General features: G+C 44.7%; 1 protein-coding gene across 1 annotated transcript in view; it reads right to left on the bottom strand.

Annotated features, from left to right (window-relative positions):
- lrrc75a (leucine rich repeat containing 75A) overlaps positions 1-18,229 on the bottom strand; it is a gene marked incomplete at both ends in the record, with an annotated part of 104,417 nt that extends 86,188 nt beyond the window's left edge. The window contains 2 exons of the mRNA XM_079731899.1: positions 4,459-4,587; positions 17,978-18,229. Coding sequence (XP_079588025.1) covers positions 4,459-4,587; positions 17,978-18,229 — 381 coding nt within the window. The remainder of the gene's footprint in view (positions 1-4,458; positions 4,588-17,977) is intronic.
- Positions 18,230-18,925: the final 696 nt, after the last annotated feature.

Here is an 18,925-nt window from a genome sequence, read left to right as displayed (position 1 = left end):
GGGCTGGTGTTCGTTTGTTCTTGCTTTACATGACATGAAGAGCAATTATCACCAGAGGAAAATATCCCAAGCTGATAAATGACTGAACTGCATTTGTGATGGAAATGATGACCAGGAGGCTGTTGACCTCCGGGCTCTGATGGTTGTTTGTCTCTGTCTTTGCAACGGGCTGTGATACGTTCATTCAAATTGGAAGGAAAAACAATTGTCTCTCATTCTTTAATAATTTCACCTGCAAACTTATTCTGAATTCCAGTCAGTCTTTTAGTGATGAAAATATATTTAATATGAGCTGAATATTGATCGATCTTCTCTGTGAGACCGTCAGTTAGGAACTCAGCTAACAGCTCCCACTATAAAAACAGGTATTCAAACACAATCTTTTTGATGGTGAATGCCATCAAAACATCAAATCAAGCAGCTCATGAAAGCCTCTTCAACTTCAGGTCATGCATTAGCATTTCAAGACATGGTTACCTTCTCCAGGTGTATTTGTTTATCCTTGAAGATATTCTTTCATGACATCATCAAACTGTTCCAAGACAGGTCATATTTTAATTGATTTGCAAAAAGTTCATGCGTATTGCACTTTCCTAGTAAAAATGGCAGCCATTTGAGGATGTTGAACTTCAAAGGCTTGTTATAGCGCCACCTGTGGTTAATTCTTGCCATTCCTTTGCTTCCCCTACTCATTTCTCTCTGTTCATATTTAGTCACCCTCTACAATTGTGGAAAGTTTCATAAAATGTGACACAGCAGTTTTGGCTGCGTAGTTCATTCTGGCAGAATAGTTAAAACACTAACAATTACAATATGGTGCCTGGCCCCCTTATAATTATCCTAACCAACTAAACCTACACATTTTGTAGGTCCCCTAATAATAACTATTCTCACACTTAAAGCTGTCACACAAGTAGATGGTCACTTTTGTTTGCCATTAGCGAGACGGACGAGTCTTGTAAGCAGCAGAGAGACGTTGTGGTTTTTGATTCTTCTGATGGGAATGGCGATAGGAGAACAGGTACAACAAGGAACAAAGGGCCTCTGAATAGGTTCTGAGTTTAACTTCTCGAAATTTCATTCTTTTTTTATCGAGCTGTCTTTTGTACGTGTTTCATTGATTGTATTTCCTGTTAAGTGTAGAAGTTGTTCTAAGGTTGCAGGCAAGAAAAGAAGAAAAGTCAGAGAGGAGATAAAAAGATAAAAAGAGAGTAAAAGAGAGAAGGGGGAGAACAGGAAATGCCTTTCTTAACTTCTCATCGCACGGTCGCCATGGAAAGCTATATCTACATCGATGCTAGGAGACCGATTACAGTTTGGACCTCGTGTTGTGTCCTGTGTGTCCTCGGTCTTACTTATAGCACACGATGAGACCATAAAAGGAGAATCATGTTGGAATACACAATGACGTACATAATCATCAACGCTGTGTTGTTTTGGCAAGAAGCCGTGCAATAAGCGGGATAATGTATAGAACGTCGCCGGTCATTATCGAAAATTATTTTCCCGATAATGACAGGCGTTCTATGTCTATATCTTTGCCGAACTATTTCTCTGCTGATCAACGCTACGAATGATAACAAATACATTGGAAAAAGACACACTGTGTGAAGTTATTTTTTCGATTTGGCAAGTAGCCATTACTAATAATACCAATACTCTTTGGCTGGGATGATGAGGCATCAGACAATCAAGTCATTTTTGCCTGAATACATAGGTAAAAAGCACCAGAGCAGGTTGGGTAGTACCATCGACAGTATCAGAACGATGACCTGTTGAACTAAATGGATGTGGTAGGCTACACCACAGGATGCATCTGCAGACCACTGCCACATAAATTAAGGTAAGACGCAATATTTATTGCTTAAGATTTCCTGGGGCTGTGGCGAGGTCTATTGTGTTTTTTGCACTCAAGTGGTCGGCTGTTTTAACTTGCAATTGATAGTCAGTGGAGTCAGTCTCTTGTTGACACAAAGTGACTTTTGGTCATTCTTGCTTTGCTTGAATTCTGGAATGATTGTGGGGGGGAGTGCATGAGTTTTGGTCAGAATGCCTGATTTAGGCTAGTTTTGATGGAATGCGTGTTGTGAATTGAAAACAGCCAGCTCATGATGTGACACAGCGTTCAGCTGTGCAACAAATATTGTTTTCTTTTTCAATCTTGACGACTTTTGTAGTGCTGTGTGTAGCCACACGTTTGGCCTTTCTGAACTTAAACACGCAGTTAATTTCCTTTCCTAGCTCCTCTTGTTTATGTTGTTAGCCTAGCCATGTCATGTCACGTTGTCAACATTGGATACATGGAGCAGAACATAGTGGGTCATATGGCCGATGCTTTTTGGAAACGTTTTCTTCATGAAACGTGCCAGAAAGATTTTGTATGCATTTTATTCCTTAGTAATTAGCTACATGGGTATGCCATCTATCAGAACCTTTCATTACGGCACTAAAGGGTAAAAAGAGTGCATCGTCATTCATTGTACCAAGCACTTTTGAAAATGCACTTCCGGATGCGTCTTTGTCCCCAGCACATTTCAAACCAAACTGAAGCCCATGCTCTCTTTTCTCTCTCTCTTTCTCTTCCCCCTTGCTGTTCCGCATCTCTCTGATCTCTCTGCTGTGTGTGTTTCACTCCAGGTCCTTTCTGTCCTCAGGCTAGCAGGGTTCTGGGCACTGCATGAATCATTTAGAGCTATTCTCTAACCTAATGGCTTCGGTGAGACACCAACACTTCATCACACTGTCCTCATAGTGTGTTTTCATGTTTCTGTTTGTGTATGTATTTATGGTGGTTCATGAGTGTGTGTGTACATGCGTTTATTTGTGTGTACACACACACTCCACTGAGACGGCTCTCCTCGCGGTGACTGAGTCCCTCCGTGCGGCCAGAGCCTCGTCCCTCTCAACGGTTCTCATTCTCCTTGACTTGTCTGCAGCATTTGACCCTGTGAACCACCAGATCCTCCTCGCCACTCTCGCCGAGCTTGGCATAGCTGAATCTGCCCTTTCCTGGTTCACGTCCTACCTGATGAATCGCACTTATCAGGTAACATGGAATGGCTCCCTGTCCAAACCTTGCACGCTTGATACAGGTGTCCCTCAAGGCTCGGTACTGGGGCCTCTTCTGTTCTCCCTCTACACCAGATCTCTGGGCTCTGTAATTACATCCCACGGCTTTTCCTATCACTGCTATGCTAACGACACTCAGCTATTTCTCTCCTTTCCCTCATCTGACAAAGCCCTGATTGCAACACGCATATCTGAATGTCTGGCAGAAGTCAGCACCTGGACAACTGTCCATCCCCTGAGGCTTAACCTCAACAAGACTGAGCTCCTCCTAATACCAGGGAAAGATTGCCCACACATGGACTTACTGGTCACTGTTGAGAACATCACTGTATCTCCCTCTCCAACTGCAGAAAACCTTGGTGTAGTGTTGGACAATCAGTTATGCTGCACCGCAAACATCACTGCGGTGGCCCGATCCTGCAGATTTGCACTTTACAACATCCGCAGGATCCGGCCCTTCCTCACAAGGGAAGCAGCTCAGCTTCTAGTCCAATCACTGGTCATCTCCCGCCTCGACTACTGCAACTCGCTCCTGGCTGGACTCCCTGCCTCTGCGATTAAACCCTTGCAGCGCATCCAGAATGCGGCAGCGCGCCTCGTGTTCAACCTACCAAAGTTCTCACATGTAACCCCCCTCTTCCGAGACCTCCACTGGCTCCCTGTAATAGCTCGCATCAGATTCAAGATGATGGTACTGGCATACAAGGCAGTCGATGGAACTGCCCCTGCCTACCTCCAAGCATTAGTAAAGCCACACATCCCAGCTCGATCCCTCCGCTCAACTACCTCAGCTGGACGTCTGGTACCGCCATCGCTAAGAGCAAGCAAAGGTCGATCAGCAAAGTCACAACTTTTCTCTGTTTTGGGACCTCAGTGGTGGAACGAGCTCCCTACCGATGTCAGGACCGCAGAGTCGCTCACCAGCTTCCGCAAAAGACTAAAAACTCACCTGTTCAGAGTTCATCTCGACTCTGCATAGAAACCAATGCACAGCCACCATTGAATGTTGTACGTCCTGGCACTTGTACATTGCACTTATTCAAGGTACTTAATTGTGTAGCATCTACAGTAGCTGCTATTGTTGCTTTACACGGGGAATGGGTTAGCCTAGCGATTGTAATACTTGCACTTGGTTCTATGAACATCTTTACTGTACCGACAGCGATATATTGTTTCACTTCTTATGACAAATGTACTTATTGTAACAAATGCACTTATTGTAAGTCGCTTTGGATAAAAGCGTCTGCTAAATGCCCTAAATGTAAATGTAAATGTAAATGTAAATGTGTTTGGAATTTTCATCTCAGAACATTCACACAAATATGTGTATGTTTAGAAATTTGTGTTTTGGGGTATGTATTGGTGCGTGCATGCGTGCGTGTGTCCTACCGTGCGTGGGCAGTGCACGTATCGCGCCAGGCTGATGATCAGGTCGTGTGTGATGGGGTCCACCAGGTTCCTGAAGCTGGCATAGCGGTAAAGAACGTCATCCAAAGAGGTGGACTCCATGCCCAGGTCCTGCCCATACACACACACGCAAACAACATGGAAAATAAATGACATAGGAAGCTGACATAACACACATTTGTTTTTACATTGCCAAATATGCCTGTCTTGTACCGGCCTTTTTCCCGGCATGTTCCCCGAGTTTATACTGACCAAGGTAATATATCGGCTTGATTTCACACCCCAATTTACCCTCTCGAACCCTACACACATTGGGGCTTTCATTTTCATATAAAAGCGATAAGACGTCATCGCGGTACCAGGGGTGGGACTTGGGCAGAGGTACTGCTGCCTTGTCTCTCCAACAGAGACAACGCAGCAATATAAACATGAGTAGTTCTAACTGGAGGGAAGTGAAATCCGCGAGCTGCTGACCATCATGGAAGAGAAGGTGATGCAGTCACATTTACACTGACTGGGAAAGATGGTGCGATCTACGAGAAATTAGCAGAGGAAATTTCCTTACAATGCTTTTTGTCTGGATAAAAAAGTGGTCAGAAAAATATAGAATATATAGGATATGGCGTTTTTGCACTTTTAAATAGTAAATCGCATTTGTAGCCTATACTCAGATGTAGTCTACTCATTCTTGCATGCAAGTGGCTTGAATAAAAATTAAAATATTTTTTAGAATTAAAACATTTGGAGCAAATTAAAGTTCAAGTTCAAAATACTTTATTGTCCCCCAGTGGGGCAATTTGTTACAAAATTATAGTATAGTATAGTATACAAATCCAAGTCACACACAATCACACACACAATAAAAAAACACTATACAATCAATAAATAGTAGTAAATATGTAAGGGATAATGTATAGAACGCCGGTCATTATTGGAAAAATAAGCCCCAACAGGTCTCGCTTCGCCCTGAAGGGGCTTATTTTCGATAATGATCAGCGATGTTCTATACATTATCCTGCTTATTACACGGCTACTTGCCAAAACCAAAAAATAACTTCACATGGTGTGTCTTTTTACAATTTATTTGTTACCAGCATTCGTAGTGTTGATCGGCAGAGAAATAATCCGCCAAAGACGTTGACGTCGCTTAGCAACCGAAGACGCTGGGGTTGACAAGTTACCAGACTACTTGCGGAGTGATACCAAAGACGTCATTAGAGGCAAAAAATCCTTTGTTTTCCTTGACAGTGGTCAATTATACTTATTGTTGTGAACTGTATTGTACTGTATTGTTGTGGCCCATGCAAGTGAACGGAGCGTTCCACTGCATTGAGAAGAACCGTGTAATAAATATATATATAAAATAATAATAATACACATACACAATATATAAATAAATATATATAATATATGTATATATATAGAAATGCAGAGGCTCAGCATATCCAAAAGTGTGAGTTGGGGTGGGGGAAGGTGTTATCTACGGTTCTTTGTAGTATTTAGAAGTAGAGTGGCTGGGGGAACAAAAGAGTGTTGGTTTTGAGTTTTGAGTTTTTAAGCGTGATCCGGATGGCAACATCTGAAATTCAGCCTGTAAGGGATGAGAACAATTTGACAGGATAGATTCAACCTTTTTAAGCATCTGCTTCTGATATAGTTCCTCCAGTCCTTTCTGCTTAGAACCTGTGATTATTCTAAAGACGTCTCCGTGCGTATCCCTCCTGCTCCAATGAACCAAGAAAGCCGGCTCCGTGACGAAGGGGGAATATACCCTCTCAGTTTTACACAGGCTAGACAGTGAAATTGCAGGGTGTGCCAGCTGCGACCGTACCGGCTTGGCAGTGTAAAAATGCCTAATGAGACCATAAAATCAAAACCCATGAGTCGCAGGGTGGGAAATTACAAAGGAGTAAATGAAATGCATCACAAAATGGCAGGGGGGCCAATAAACACCCTCCCAGGCAATGTAAACACAAGCAGATTTAAAATGTGGTCATCATCTGAGAGCCAACCGGCCGCGTGATTGAGAGAGTTAGAGAGAGAGAGAGAGAGAGAGAGAGAGAGAGAGAGAGAGAGAGAGAGAGAGAGAGAGAGAGAGAGAGACCAAAGAATAGGGATGGCTCACTCTGGCTTCAAGGGTAGGATGCATGAGGGGTGGATGCAAGAGAAAATCCCTCAGGCTGATGCACATACGCACTCACGCATACACACACACAAACACTTTATGTATTACCATGCATTTTTAAGCCCCTTTTACCATAAACATCTTAATTCTATATTTCCTTGAGTACACCTGTTCGCATTGTTAACTGAATTTTGAATAATAAACATTATTCCCAGGTAATCCTCGTATGTCTCTGAAGAATGAGGCAATAACACCCTCGCTGAGCGAGACACACACACACAAACTCCATAGTATCACATACAAAGTTTAATTACAGGTTTCATTTCATTCTACTCTCTCCTCTCACTTGGTTCCCTGTTCTCACTCGCACACGAGGAACAGCCTTCTTCATGAAGTTGTGGAGCCTTCCAATTAAACGCCATTGATTTATTTCTACCCTGTAACAATAGAAGATAAGGAACAGAATTGAATAGAAACAATCCCAAGTTTCTTTTTGACACGGTGAAGAGTCTGACTCAGAATCAGACTGAGACAGTAAGTTCTTCCATCATGGCAGGTGAATTCATGGATTTCTTTGTGAATAAGATTCAATCGATTAGAGAGGAAATTGATGCTTGCCGTGCAGCTTGTCCTACACATCCTGTGGGGCAGGATGGGGTCCTGCCTAGTAGGATGGGGAATTCTGACGCAACTTTCTTGGAGTTCAAGGCAATTCCTCTGGTGGAACTTGAAAAGGTGATAAAGGCATCGAAACCAACAACTTGTATGTTGGATCCTCTCCCTTCCAAGGTTCTTAAAGAACTTCTTCCAACTGTGGGGCCTACTATCCTCTCGCTTATGAATCTTTCGCTTTCAACAGGAATTGTTCCCTCCAATTTCAAGGCTGCGGTGATAAAACCGCTACTCAAAAAGCCTGGCCTAGACCCTGACTTAGTCAGGAACTATCGGCCTATATCGAACCTGACCTTCCTGTCCAAGGTACAGGAAAGGATTGTAGCAAAGCAAATCGTCGATTATCTGACGAGGAACAATCTCTTCGAACCTTTCCAGTCAGGGTTCAGGAATTTCCACTCAACTGAAACTGCTGTTACAAGAGTTGTAAATGACATCCTTCTTGCCTTGGATAAAAATACAAGCTCAATGCTTGTGCTGCTGGACCTGAGTAATGCGTTCGACACGATCGACCACAGCATTCTTCTTCACCGTCTTGAGCACTATGTTGGTTTCGGGGGTACGGCTCTTGGTTGGCTTGAATCGTACCTCACAGATAGAACCCAATTTGTGCTCCATGAGGGTTCAGAATCAAAACACTGCAAACTACGCTTTGGCTTACCACAAGGGTCGGTCCTTGGCCCATTACTTTTTGCAATTTATATGCTTCCCTTGGGCGACGTTATCCGCAGCTTCGGAATTAGTTTCCAAAAAGTCTACAGCTTGTACAGAATGCTGCAGCTAGACTGCTGACCAGAAAGAGAAGGTTTGATCATATCACACCTATTCTCGCCTCTCTGCACTGGCTACCAATAACTTTCAGATCGGACTTTAAGGTGCTACTGCTAACCTATAAAGCCGTGCATGAATCTTCTCCATCCTACCTGAAGGACCTGATCATTCCTTATAGTCCTTCTCGGTCCCTCCTGTCTTCGGGAGCTGGCCTTCTTTCACTGCCGAAGGTTAAAAAGAAATCGGCCGGACAGAGAGCGTTTGCCTATCGAGCCCCCTTCCTATGGAATAGGCTGCCACAAGTGATCAGGGAAGCTGACTCTGTGAAGCTATTCAAAGGAAAGCTCAAAACGCACCTCTACGATCTTGCATTTGGAACATAGGATTGTGAAAACGATTGTGAAAATGCGAAGTGAAGACCACTCTGGTTGTTTGTGTTTTGTTAATGCAGTATACATTCCCGCTATGTACTGTTCCGTTCTAATTCACTATTCTGTCTGTTCTAGCATGTTGCGGTGACTGGACTGGATGCCTGGACTCTCCTCATGGTCAACCGGCCAGCACCACATCACCATTTTTGTGCATGTATTTACCTGTATGTCAATTATGGCACCCATTGCACTCCTGACCATCCCTGGAAGAAGGATCCCCCACTATGCGTTTCTTCTCAAGATTTCTTCCTTGCTAATTTCAAGGGAGTTTTTTCTTGCCCTTGTGGGGGCTTGGGTAAAGGGGGGTGTCATAAATATTTGACTTGTTAAGCCCTTTGAGACTGTAATGGTGATTAAGGGCTATACAAATAAAATTGAATTGAATTGAATTGAAGGAACTTGTAATTGACCCACTAAATTAGTTAAGTATGTTTATCAATAAGATATATTCAATTATTTCATGATAAAATGATGAAAGCGATAAAATGTTGAAGGCGAACCACACCTTTGAATGGCTTGGTTCTTATCAGGAATAAGGCCCCTCATCAGTGAGCAGTACGTCTCTGAATAATTAATTTGAGCAACAGTAGGCAGAGTACATTTTAGCATCTCTGAAAAAAAATTGTCTGTGTGTTGCACAAGCATGTATGTGTATTTGCTTGTGTGCGTGCGTGCGTGCGTGCATGTGACGATTGGTGATTGACACACAATAGGGTGAATCAAATGAGCGTGCAATGTGACTTCAGCAGGCGCAATAACGATTTGGAGCTGCAACAATGCAAATACATCAGCCCTACACAGAAATGAATCCTCCAGTTCACTGTTATCTGCTCCCAATGACAGAGTGGCTTAGGGACCTGCAATGAACACATGCACCACAGGGCACTGGGATTACAGAGGGTTTGGGTTTGTGTTTTTGTGAGTGAACCATAGTGCATAGTTCTAATTCACTTGGGACTCGTGACATGCTGATCTTTTTTAGAACTGGCCAGCTATAAAATATGCATGATTAAAACAAATAAACATAAACTCTGATCTCTAAGCTCTGTAAGAATCCATTCCCATGCTAAACAATCCCTTCCATGTCCCTTCAGGTCAGAGAACACATTGAAGGCCGACTAAATAACCATGGATTGTCCATCTGGAGTGCAGCATATATCTCGCCGTCCTTGTCGCATATCAAATGCTACAAATAAAGTCGACCACAATAATAGTGAAGGACGAACTGACCAGCTTCACACGCTGCTTTGAAAACCATCTTCCCTCCAATAAATGTTGCTGTGGCCTGGGATTGGCCAGCATGAAGCTGTCATTGTTAATGCTGCCAGAGGCTGGATTGATCAGCATGAAGCTGTCATCACTAATGCTACCGAGGTTGGAATGGCCAGCATGAAGCAGTCGTCGTTAATACTACCAAGGGTGGATTGGCCAGCATCAAGCTGTCGTTGTTAATGCTACCTTGGATTGGGACGGTGCTGGGAATGGGAGGGACCCTGAGGAGAATCCACTGAAGAGGGAGACCCTCTCATCCATTTGGTGTTGAGTCTATTGAACCGAAGTACAGAAGATGCAGACTCACCTCATTAGCTTTTAACTCAGCTCCTGCTTTATCAATCAATGTCTGTTTAGCCGCAGTGCTCTGGCCACGGCGATCGTGTCCGGGCAACAAGGAGTCGCACTTAGTAATGGGCAAGGCGACAGCGGCGCATCCGCCCTGGCTCATAGAGACCTCGACGTCTCTAACATATGGCGCTGTTTCTTTTATTACATTGTATTGTTTTATCCCCTCTTACATGCATTGTCTTTGGTACACTCTCGTTCTTGCCCTTTTTTAAGGCTGGTTGTTAACCATCTGTTTTTTGTCGCCCTTACCAGTTCTACTCTTCTCCCCACTGTTTCCTTCCCCCTTTCACAATGACTTACTGACTTGTCAACCACTGAAACACAAGATAAAAAATACAACACCAAATAAATACTAGAAAATGCATTTCCTGCAGAAAATGCGGTGAGTGCTGTAGTACAAAGTGAGGTAGAAAATATTTTTTAATAAGGCCACATAGATTAAGACATAAAGAAACGTTAAATGGCTTAAATCATGTGAAGGGATTTGAACAAAAGTTAAAAAGTCTAAATGGAGTAAACAATGTAAACATGCACACCATTTAAGAAAATGTAAATGGTTGGAAACAAATAAAGTGACAATTGAATGAAAAGCGCAAAGCATTGCTAAAAATGCAGAAATGTAAAATTACAATTAGGGCATTTGGCAGACGCTTTTATCCAAAGCGACGGTCGACATCGGTTAATACACACATTGACCACCGACAGCAGAGTCAACCATGCAAGGCGACAGCCAGCTCGTCAGGAGCAGTTAGGGTTAAGTGTCTTGCTCAGGGACACATCAACACCCAGCTAGGAGGAGCTGGGGATCGAACTAGCAACCTTTCGGTTACAAGACAACTGCTCTACCTCCTGAGCTAAGCCGACCCCCCATGTCTCCTCCTCCCGATTTTAAATCGGGAGGAGGAAACATGGAGTAGAAAGGGATTGTACTCCCGGAGCTGAGCTGCCGGACTGCCGCCGAGTTCCCCCAGCCGGAGCTGCTCGTCCGCCGGAGCTGCTAGTCCGCTGGAGCTGCCACCTAGCTTCGGCGCCAGGTCAGCTCCCGGAGTACACCGCCGGACTGCGGCCGGATGGCTTCGACGGCGGCCGGACTGCAGTCCGGCAGCTCCGGCGCGGCGAGCTCGGAGGCAGTCCGGCAGCTCAGCTCCCGGAGTACAATCCCTTTCTTCTCCATGTCACGGTTCATGGACTTCAGAGAGTCAATGCCAAAGTTCCTTCCCCCCAATTCTTCTAAACCATGGCCGAGACGTCAGACACAGTGTTTATTATTCATAATATCATCCGAGGCGCACATAGCTTTTGGCCGTGATATTAGATATATTAAATAAATACCCGTACATACCTTTAATAAAACGCATCCAATACACAGAATGTCCGCTGGTGACACCACTGAGGCTATAGTAGGCTAACGATGCTCATACGCCTCGTGCCCACTGCACCGTCAGTCAAAGGACGTCGGAAGGCGTGGCTGACGGATGGGGGAGCTTTCCAGGGTCGTCAGAGCCCGAGTAGTGTCACAGTGCTTACATTTGCATACGCGATCTGATTGGATGACGGATCCGTCGCTGCCATTTTTCAACTTTCTGACGGCGCCGAAGGCTCCAACGGAGCGCACGGATCCACAATGCATTGCGCGTCCGTCCCCATTCAAAGTCAATGGGGATCAGCCAACGGACAGATGCATTAGGCACGAGGCGTTAGTATCCTACGAGTACCCCTGGAGTCCTCGTTAGCTACGAGCGTTTTCACGACGTTCGTTACCAACGATGCTTTCGGGAAACGGTGAGAAAACTGTACGATGCTCGTACGACACACTTCACGATCCACTTAAGGTACGACCACACCAAACGCGTTACTCGCATTGGATAACATGAAAGTGGTTCAACGCGCCTAACGCGCCTACGCAGCCACCATCACTGCGCTGTATTAGGAGTCCGAGGTAGGAAACCCAAACGCCACCGTGTTTGGGTGCATGATAGAGTTTGGATCGGGTTAGATTTAATAATCTCGGATATAAATAACAATAATCTGGTTAAATAACTTCACATGGTGTGTCTGGTGTGTTTCCAGCCTTCGTAGTGTTGATCAGCAGAGAAATAGTCCGCCAAAGACGTTGAGTCGCACATTGAGCTTTCCCCAAATGCGCCCTTTCGGTGTCTGTAGCTGTAAAGACGCTGCCCATGCAAGTGAATGGAGCGTTCCCTCTTCGTCATAACTATCAAACCAAACATCCTTCACATTCACCGAGCGAACATTATATAAGTAAAATGCACATTTCTCGCTAAAAATGTTTACATAAACCCTTTTAATTGATCTATGTTACTATGTTACTATCTATGTTTATATAATCTATGTTACTATTTCCACCCAGAATAAAGAGTAAGATGTCCACCATGTGCTTCTGTGCAAGCACGCGTTACTCGCATTAAAAGTTCAACTTATTTGACTCGGCGCGTTGGTGCGTTTACGTGCGTCATTATGTGCGTCTGCCGTGTCTAAGGCCCCTAACGCGCCGCTTTAACGCGTATAACGCGTCTACGCGCCTAAACCAATGGTTCCCTATGCAAAAATGCCGATTTTCGACGCCCCTAACGCGAGTAACGCGTTTGGTGTGGCCGTACCTTTAGGCTAACGATGCTTTCGGGAAACTGGGCCCAGTCGCACATTGAGCTTTCCCCAAATGCGCCCGTTCGGTGTCTGTAGTTGTAATGCAAATGAGGAGGAGAGACGCTGGTCAAGAAGGAGGGTGGGGGTGTGGCCCTGAGCAGCCTGCAGCCACGGTACTACCATGTGCTCTGCATTGTTGCCAACGTAGCGATTTTGTCACTGTATTTAGCGACATTTCAGACCCCTTTGGCGACTTTTTTTCAAAAAAGCGACAAGCGACATATTTAGCTTCTTTTTCTGGTGTTATTGGTGACTTTTGGCGACTTTTTCAGGTTAAAGCACGTATCGCTATTACCTCTTTACAACTAGCAGCGGGTGCCTGCGCGGCCCCTCCCCCGTCTAAAAGCACTTACAGGTGGCCCAGTCCTCGCGCAGCAGTCCCTCCCAGCTGCTCTGTTAGCAGGAGCTAACAGGAGACGTTCACGCCTTGCATCCGGGCTGCAAATGAATCCGCGTCCCGGCCAGCAAGACGCCGCCGACTGATCCCGCCCTCTGACGTACAGTCAGGGCAGGATAATGCAATATTTTCTTTGTCTAAATAAAATAATAAATCACTGCACTAAATAAATCACTGTGTAACAGTTTGACTCACACTGCCTCAAGCTCAGTCACTTACTCACCTCACCTCGTCCACTGTGCATGTGTGCCTCTCTGTGACAAATAGGCTACACAAACTGTCTTTACCATGTCGCAGTCAAAACTGTACCAACAAAATGATAGAAAAGAGTGGGAAGCAAACACTGCTTTTAAGGGCTGGTTAAAGCCGTGTATGGCAGATGATACACAAGCATACTGTCACTATTGCAAGGTAGATTTCTGTGACATAAACATAAATGTTTTTCTTAAAATGAGGTTGATACCATGCAAAATGTGTCATGTACAGGGCCTTATATCAAGTCTTATAAGTCTCCCTTGGATGGTGATGAAATTATGGCTTATAATGTTTTATAATAGGTCCGTGCTAATAATCAGCTATGGCTATGGAGAAAATGAATGGCATTTTTACTTCCGGTTATGCAAATTAGGAGATGACATTATCTAGCGACTTTTAGGGGAGCCAATAGCTACTTTCCTTACTGAAGAGTTGGCAACACTGGCGCTCTGTTTACAGTGGATGTATCGCAATGGAGAGGCGCACACAGCCTTCAGCCGTGTTCTGTAAATATTCTAGAATACATGGTTGTCCTGGAGCTCCATATCTAAATAATATCATATTATACATAGATAGCTATATCATATAATATATATTATCACGGCCAAAAGCTGTGTGAGCCTCAAGACGATATTTTGAATCTCAAACGACCGCGTCGGGTTCTCGAATGAACCACGACATGGAGGAGAAAGGGATTGTTGCCCGCGGTTGTCTCCCGCCGGAGCCTCGCTGCCGAGGGACCACCGCCTCGGCAGCGGTCAGTGCTTAGGCACCACTGCCTCCTGCAGCACCGAGGCGGTGGTCCCTCGGCAGCGGGAAGCGGGGCTCAAGCGGGAGACATTCGCGGCCAACAATGCCTTTCTCCTCCATGTCGTGGTTCATGTACTTCAGGGAGTCAAAGCCAAAGTTCCTTTCCCCCAATTTATTCTCAACCATGGCTGGGATAACCCCCACTACGAGTCTCGTTGTGGAAATACCAGAGACGAGAGTCCGACGTGTTATGCGCCATAACACCAACAGCAGAACGGTTATCCAAATAACTAGGAAGTGTCCAACACTTGCGCTACAGTCATGGGGCTCTATATCTAAATAATATCATATAATCAGTGTTGGGCAAGTTACTTTAAATTAGTAACTTAGTTACAGTTACTTCTTTCAAAAGTAACTCAGTTACTTTAAGTTACTCGTTACTTTCAAGGTAACTAGTTACTAGGGAAAGTAACTTTTCTAATTTTCTAAATTATCTTATTGTGTTAATGTGGCAAAGGACCTCCCTAACTGGATAGCTAGGGAGGCTGCCAGTCCTCTGGCTTGCTTACACGTAAGTCCTATCCTACCACAAGCGCAATGCGCCACCTAGTGACCTGAACGTGCCATAGCAGTGTAGTAGTGTGAGTGCAAATAAATGAAATATTTCCATTTTTTCCAACTGTTTCCAACCCTCTACAAATGCACACACATTATTTTGGGGTGGATGTGGCATAGTGTTCGACAAAACAACTGTAAAATTTGATCATTGTACCCAGTATCACTACGATGAAGCAGCGGATCAACAAAATACAACATACAGTATGTTTTGAAACTTTTGATAGGCATATTTATTGTAGCCATTAAAACAGGTACAAAGTATAGTTTTGGCAGTGCAAAAATTAAACTGTGCCTCAGACCATTTAGCAACTGTAGGAATCAATAGTGCAAAACTGATACAATAGATGTTTACAATGTAAACACAGTGAGGTTTATCCGTTCTTTGTAAGTTAACCTTAACTCAAAACAGCTAAACTCCACCAACTGGAGACCTCATCATCAATAATGATGGGCAAACTTAAAAGTATTTTCAGCCTCACAAAGAGAGACTAAATAAATAAAAAGTACTTTCAGCCTCACAAACATAGTTAATGTTTGACAAAAATAATATTTCCTCCACTCTGGCCGTTTAGATAAATAAAACAACTGATGAAATCAATAATGGTGGATAAAGTGCTTTAGTAGTCTATGTTAGTATGTCTATGTGTATATCAGTCTTTGTCCTTACATCTCCATCATTTGTTTAGCTGTGTCTGGGTTATGGACTGTGCAACAGGCTTTGTAAAATCAAGCTTTTGTTGTTTGGCTCGAGTGGCTTCTCCTTTAGCGTCGGCGGAGCTGACGTTAGCAGCAGCATCACCTGTGTTACCTTCAGGGTTTTTTTTTAACTAGCTTGGTAGATGCCTGTTGTTTCTGAAGATGTTTCATCAGATTAGAATTGCTAGTTTTTGATGTGGCTAGAGTTTTCGAACCTCCACAAAGATGACAGGTCACCAAAATATTCCTTATGCCTTTAACTGTCAGAAAGGAAAAATAATGTGCATATTTCCATGAGAGAAATACAACGCCTGGACAGTCGTCGACTGCCGCCATTGTTTTAATTCATTTACTTGCGCATCACTGCGTCACGTGACTCACGTCCGCTTCACGTCCACCACGGAAACTGTAGTCCTGGGTTATGCACGTGAAGTAACGAGTAACGAGCCTGTTTATATCGCAGTAACGATAAACGCGTTACTGATTTTGACAAAGTAATTAGTTACAGTGCTCGTTACCGCAAAAGTAACGTAGTTACTGTAACGCGTTACTTAATAACGCGTTAGTCCCAACACTGCATATAATACATAGATATATGTCATATAATACATATTATCACGGCCAAAAGCTGTGTGCGCATCCAGACGATATTATGAATCCCAAACGACTTTGTCGGGTGTCTCTGTTTCTTCCACTTCCACATCAATCTGAAGTAGACTGAACTGCGCACTCCCTGCTGCCGGCTGCCCGCGGTGGCTGCTTCTGATAGGGTGGTGCCTCGCGGCAACCGGCGGCAGGCAGCATGTCGCAGTTCATGTACTTCAGGGAGTCAAAGACAAAGTTCCTTTCCCCCAATTCCTTCTCAAACATGGCTGAGATAACCCCAACTACAGTCTTGTTGTGGAAACACAAGAGACGTGTTATGCGCCATAACACCAACAGCATCTAACATTTACGTAACAGTGTGTGTAATCACACACACATTTGGCGCTCGCACGGTCGTGTCTCATTGGCGGGCCAAATTCTCTGGTCGGGCAAGGCAGAGAAAGGAGAGGAGCTTTGATCCTTTATGACGACATATATATATATATATATATATATATATATATATATAAAACCTAAGAAGAACAATAGTTGAGCGCTGCATGCAGCACTCACCTAATTAAAAGAGTTTCTTTGATGGCTTCTGTCCATCACCAAACTCCAGACAATTCGATGGGGGTTAATGAATCGAAACATTCACGTTGTGTATAATAACGATCAGTTGTAAAACAACGCCATATGTGAAGAGAACAGATAATGTTGATCTCTTAGGGACTTGATACTGCTGTCATTGAAATCTGTTGTGCGTTGGCTCTCTACTATAGCGCGGTGGTATTTGAGACGCATGTCAACCCGCTATGAAGGACAGATCTAAACCTATTGGCTGCCTGGTGCAGTACACACGCAGTATACATGACCCTTTATAGCTGTTGAGTTCTCCAATGTGTAGGACAGAGGGGATATGAAGAGTAACCAAAGCATAGCATATATTTGTAAGTCTATCTATAATAACAATAATAACAATAATAATAATAATAATAATATGGTCCATCTAAATGAAGTGCTTATTTTTGAGTCCATTCAAATAAAGACATTGCGCGATAAGATAGTTTTCTATTTTCCCTTTTGAACCAAACCACAAACCATTTCTGCTTACGAAATGGAGAGCTGCTTACTAAAACGACAGGAGTTTCAAGTATTTTACTCTGAGCATATTACTCAGAGCATTCATCTTAAATAGGAGTATATGAATAAATTATGCTTCCTGAAACTTTTACATGTTGGTAATTTTCTAACAAAGCCAACTCAGTGTAATGGTGGAAGCACAGTGCTGCAATCACAGAAAAGGACAGACCCTGAAGAAACATATAAACCGGGAGACGTTCATTGGTTCGATCTATTTCTTTAAAGTTAACATATTGCCTCTCTCTGTTCTGTCTGTCTGTCGGGGTAAAGACCTGTCGGTCTAAGGGGGCAAAAACCTGTCTGATGGGGTATGAGGAGCAGTGTACCTGTCTGTCAGATGGGGTATGAGGAGCAGCCTACCTGGCTGTCTGATAGGGTAAAGAGGAGCAGTCTACCTGTCTTTCTGAGGGGTATGAGGAGCAGCCTGTCTGTCTGACGGGGAAAAAACCTACCTGTCTGTCTGATGGGGTAAATGGGAGCAGCCTGTCTATCTGAGGGGGTAAAGACCTGTCTGTCTGATGGGGAGCAGCCTACCAGTCTCTATGATGGGGAGCAGCCTACCTGTCTGTCTGACGGGATAAAGCCCTACCTGTCTGTCTAATAGGGGTCAAGACCTGTCAGTCTGAAGGGGTAAAGACCTGTCCGTCTGTCTGATGGGGGAAAGTCCTCTCTGTCTGATGGGGTAAAGACCTGTCTGTCTGACGGGGTAAAGCTCTACCTGTCTGTCTGAGGGGGTAAAGCCTACCTGTCTGACGGGGTAAAGCCTACCTGTCTGAGGCTCTTCAGCACCTCGGTGGCCTGGTCATGCCGGCCCTGCTTGGCCATGCCCATCATCTCCTGGATCATGCCGATGCGTCTCTGGTAGGGCGGGGGGGGCGGCCCCCGGTTCAGCCTCTCCCCCGACCGCAGCAGGGCCAGGATGTCCCCTCCCCCGCCACGCTCCTTGGTTGGGGTCCGCCTCCAGCTGTGCTGAGGGCTGCCCCCCCCGTCCTTGGGGCCTTTTGGGTGCTTGGCTCCCATGGTTTCACTGGGGTGGTGTCAGCGTACAGTACTGGTCCTACCAGAGATCATATGGTGGTGGTGACAACAGTACTGCTCTTAACAGTGATCCTATGGCTGTGATGGTGGTGACAACAGTACTGGTTGACCAGCCGTCCTGTGGTGATGGTGGTGGTGGTGACAACAGTACTGGTCCTACCAGCCGTCCTGTGGTGGTGCTAGTGGTGGTGACAACAGTACTGGTCCTACCAGCCGTCATGTGGTGGTGCTGGTGGGGTTGGTGACAACAGTACTGTTCATCCCAGTTGTCCTGTGGTGGTGGTGGTAGTGACAACAGAGCTGTTCCTCCAAGCCGTCCTGTGGTGGTGGTCGGTGACAGTGCTGATACAGAGGGCGGCCATGAACCACCACACTTGAGTAAAGCCTACAAGCCAATCTTAAGAGCCCATTGAGACAGTAGTGAAACAAGGCAGGTGTTCACATCTTCTTGAAGGCCTCAGGATGAGTGAGGGTCTGGAGGAGGTGGAGCCTACAGAACTAGCTGATCATGTCGTTGGTCTCGATCGAACTTGACAAGATGTGGTGGCTGTTCATACCACTACCAACCTCGTGGAGCGAGTCAACCATTCTGGGGTGATACCCTCCCACACACACACACAAAGGTTAGCTCCGATCAACATCACTTTTTTTAGTGCAAAAGAAAACTGGACCCACCTC

The sequence above is a fragment of the Pollachius pollachius genome (assembly GCF_949987615.1).
Source record: "Pollachius pollachius genome assembly, chromosome: 3".
NCBI lineage: Eukaryota > Metazoa > Chordata > Actinopteri > Gadiformes > Gadidae > Pollachius > Pollachius pollachius.
Note: the sequence above shows the minus strand (reverse complement) of the source record. Positions and strands in the feature narration are given on the sequence as shown.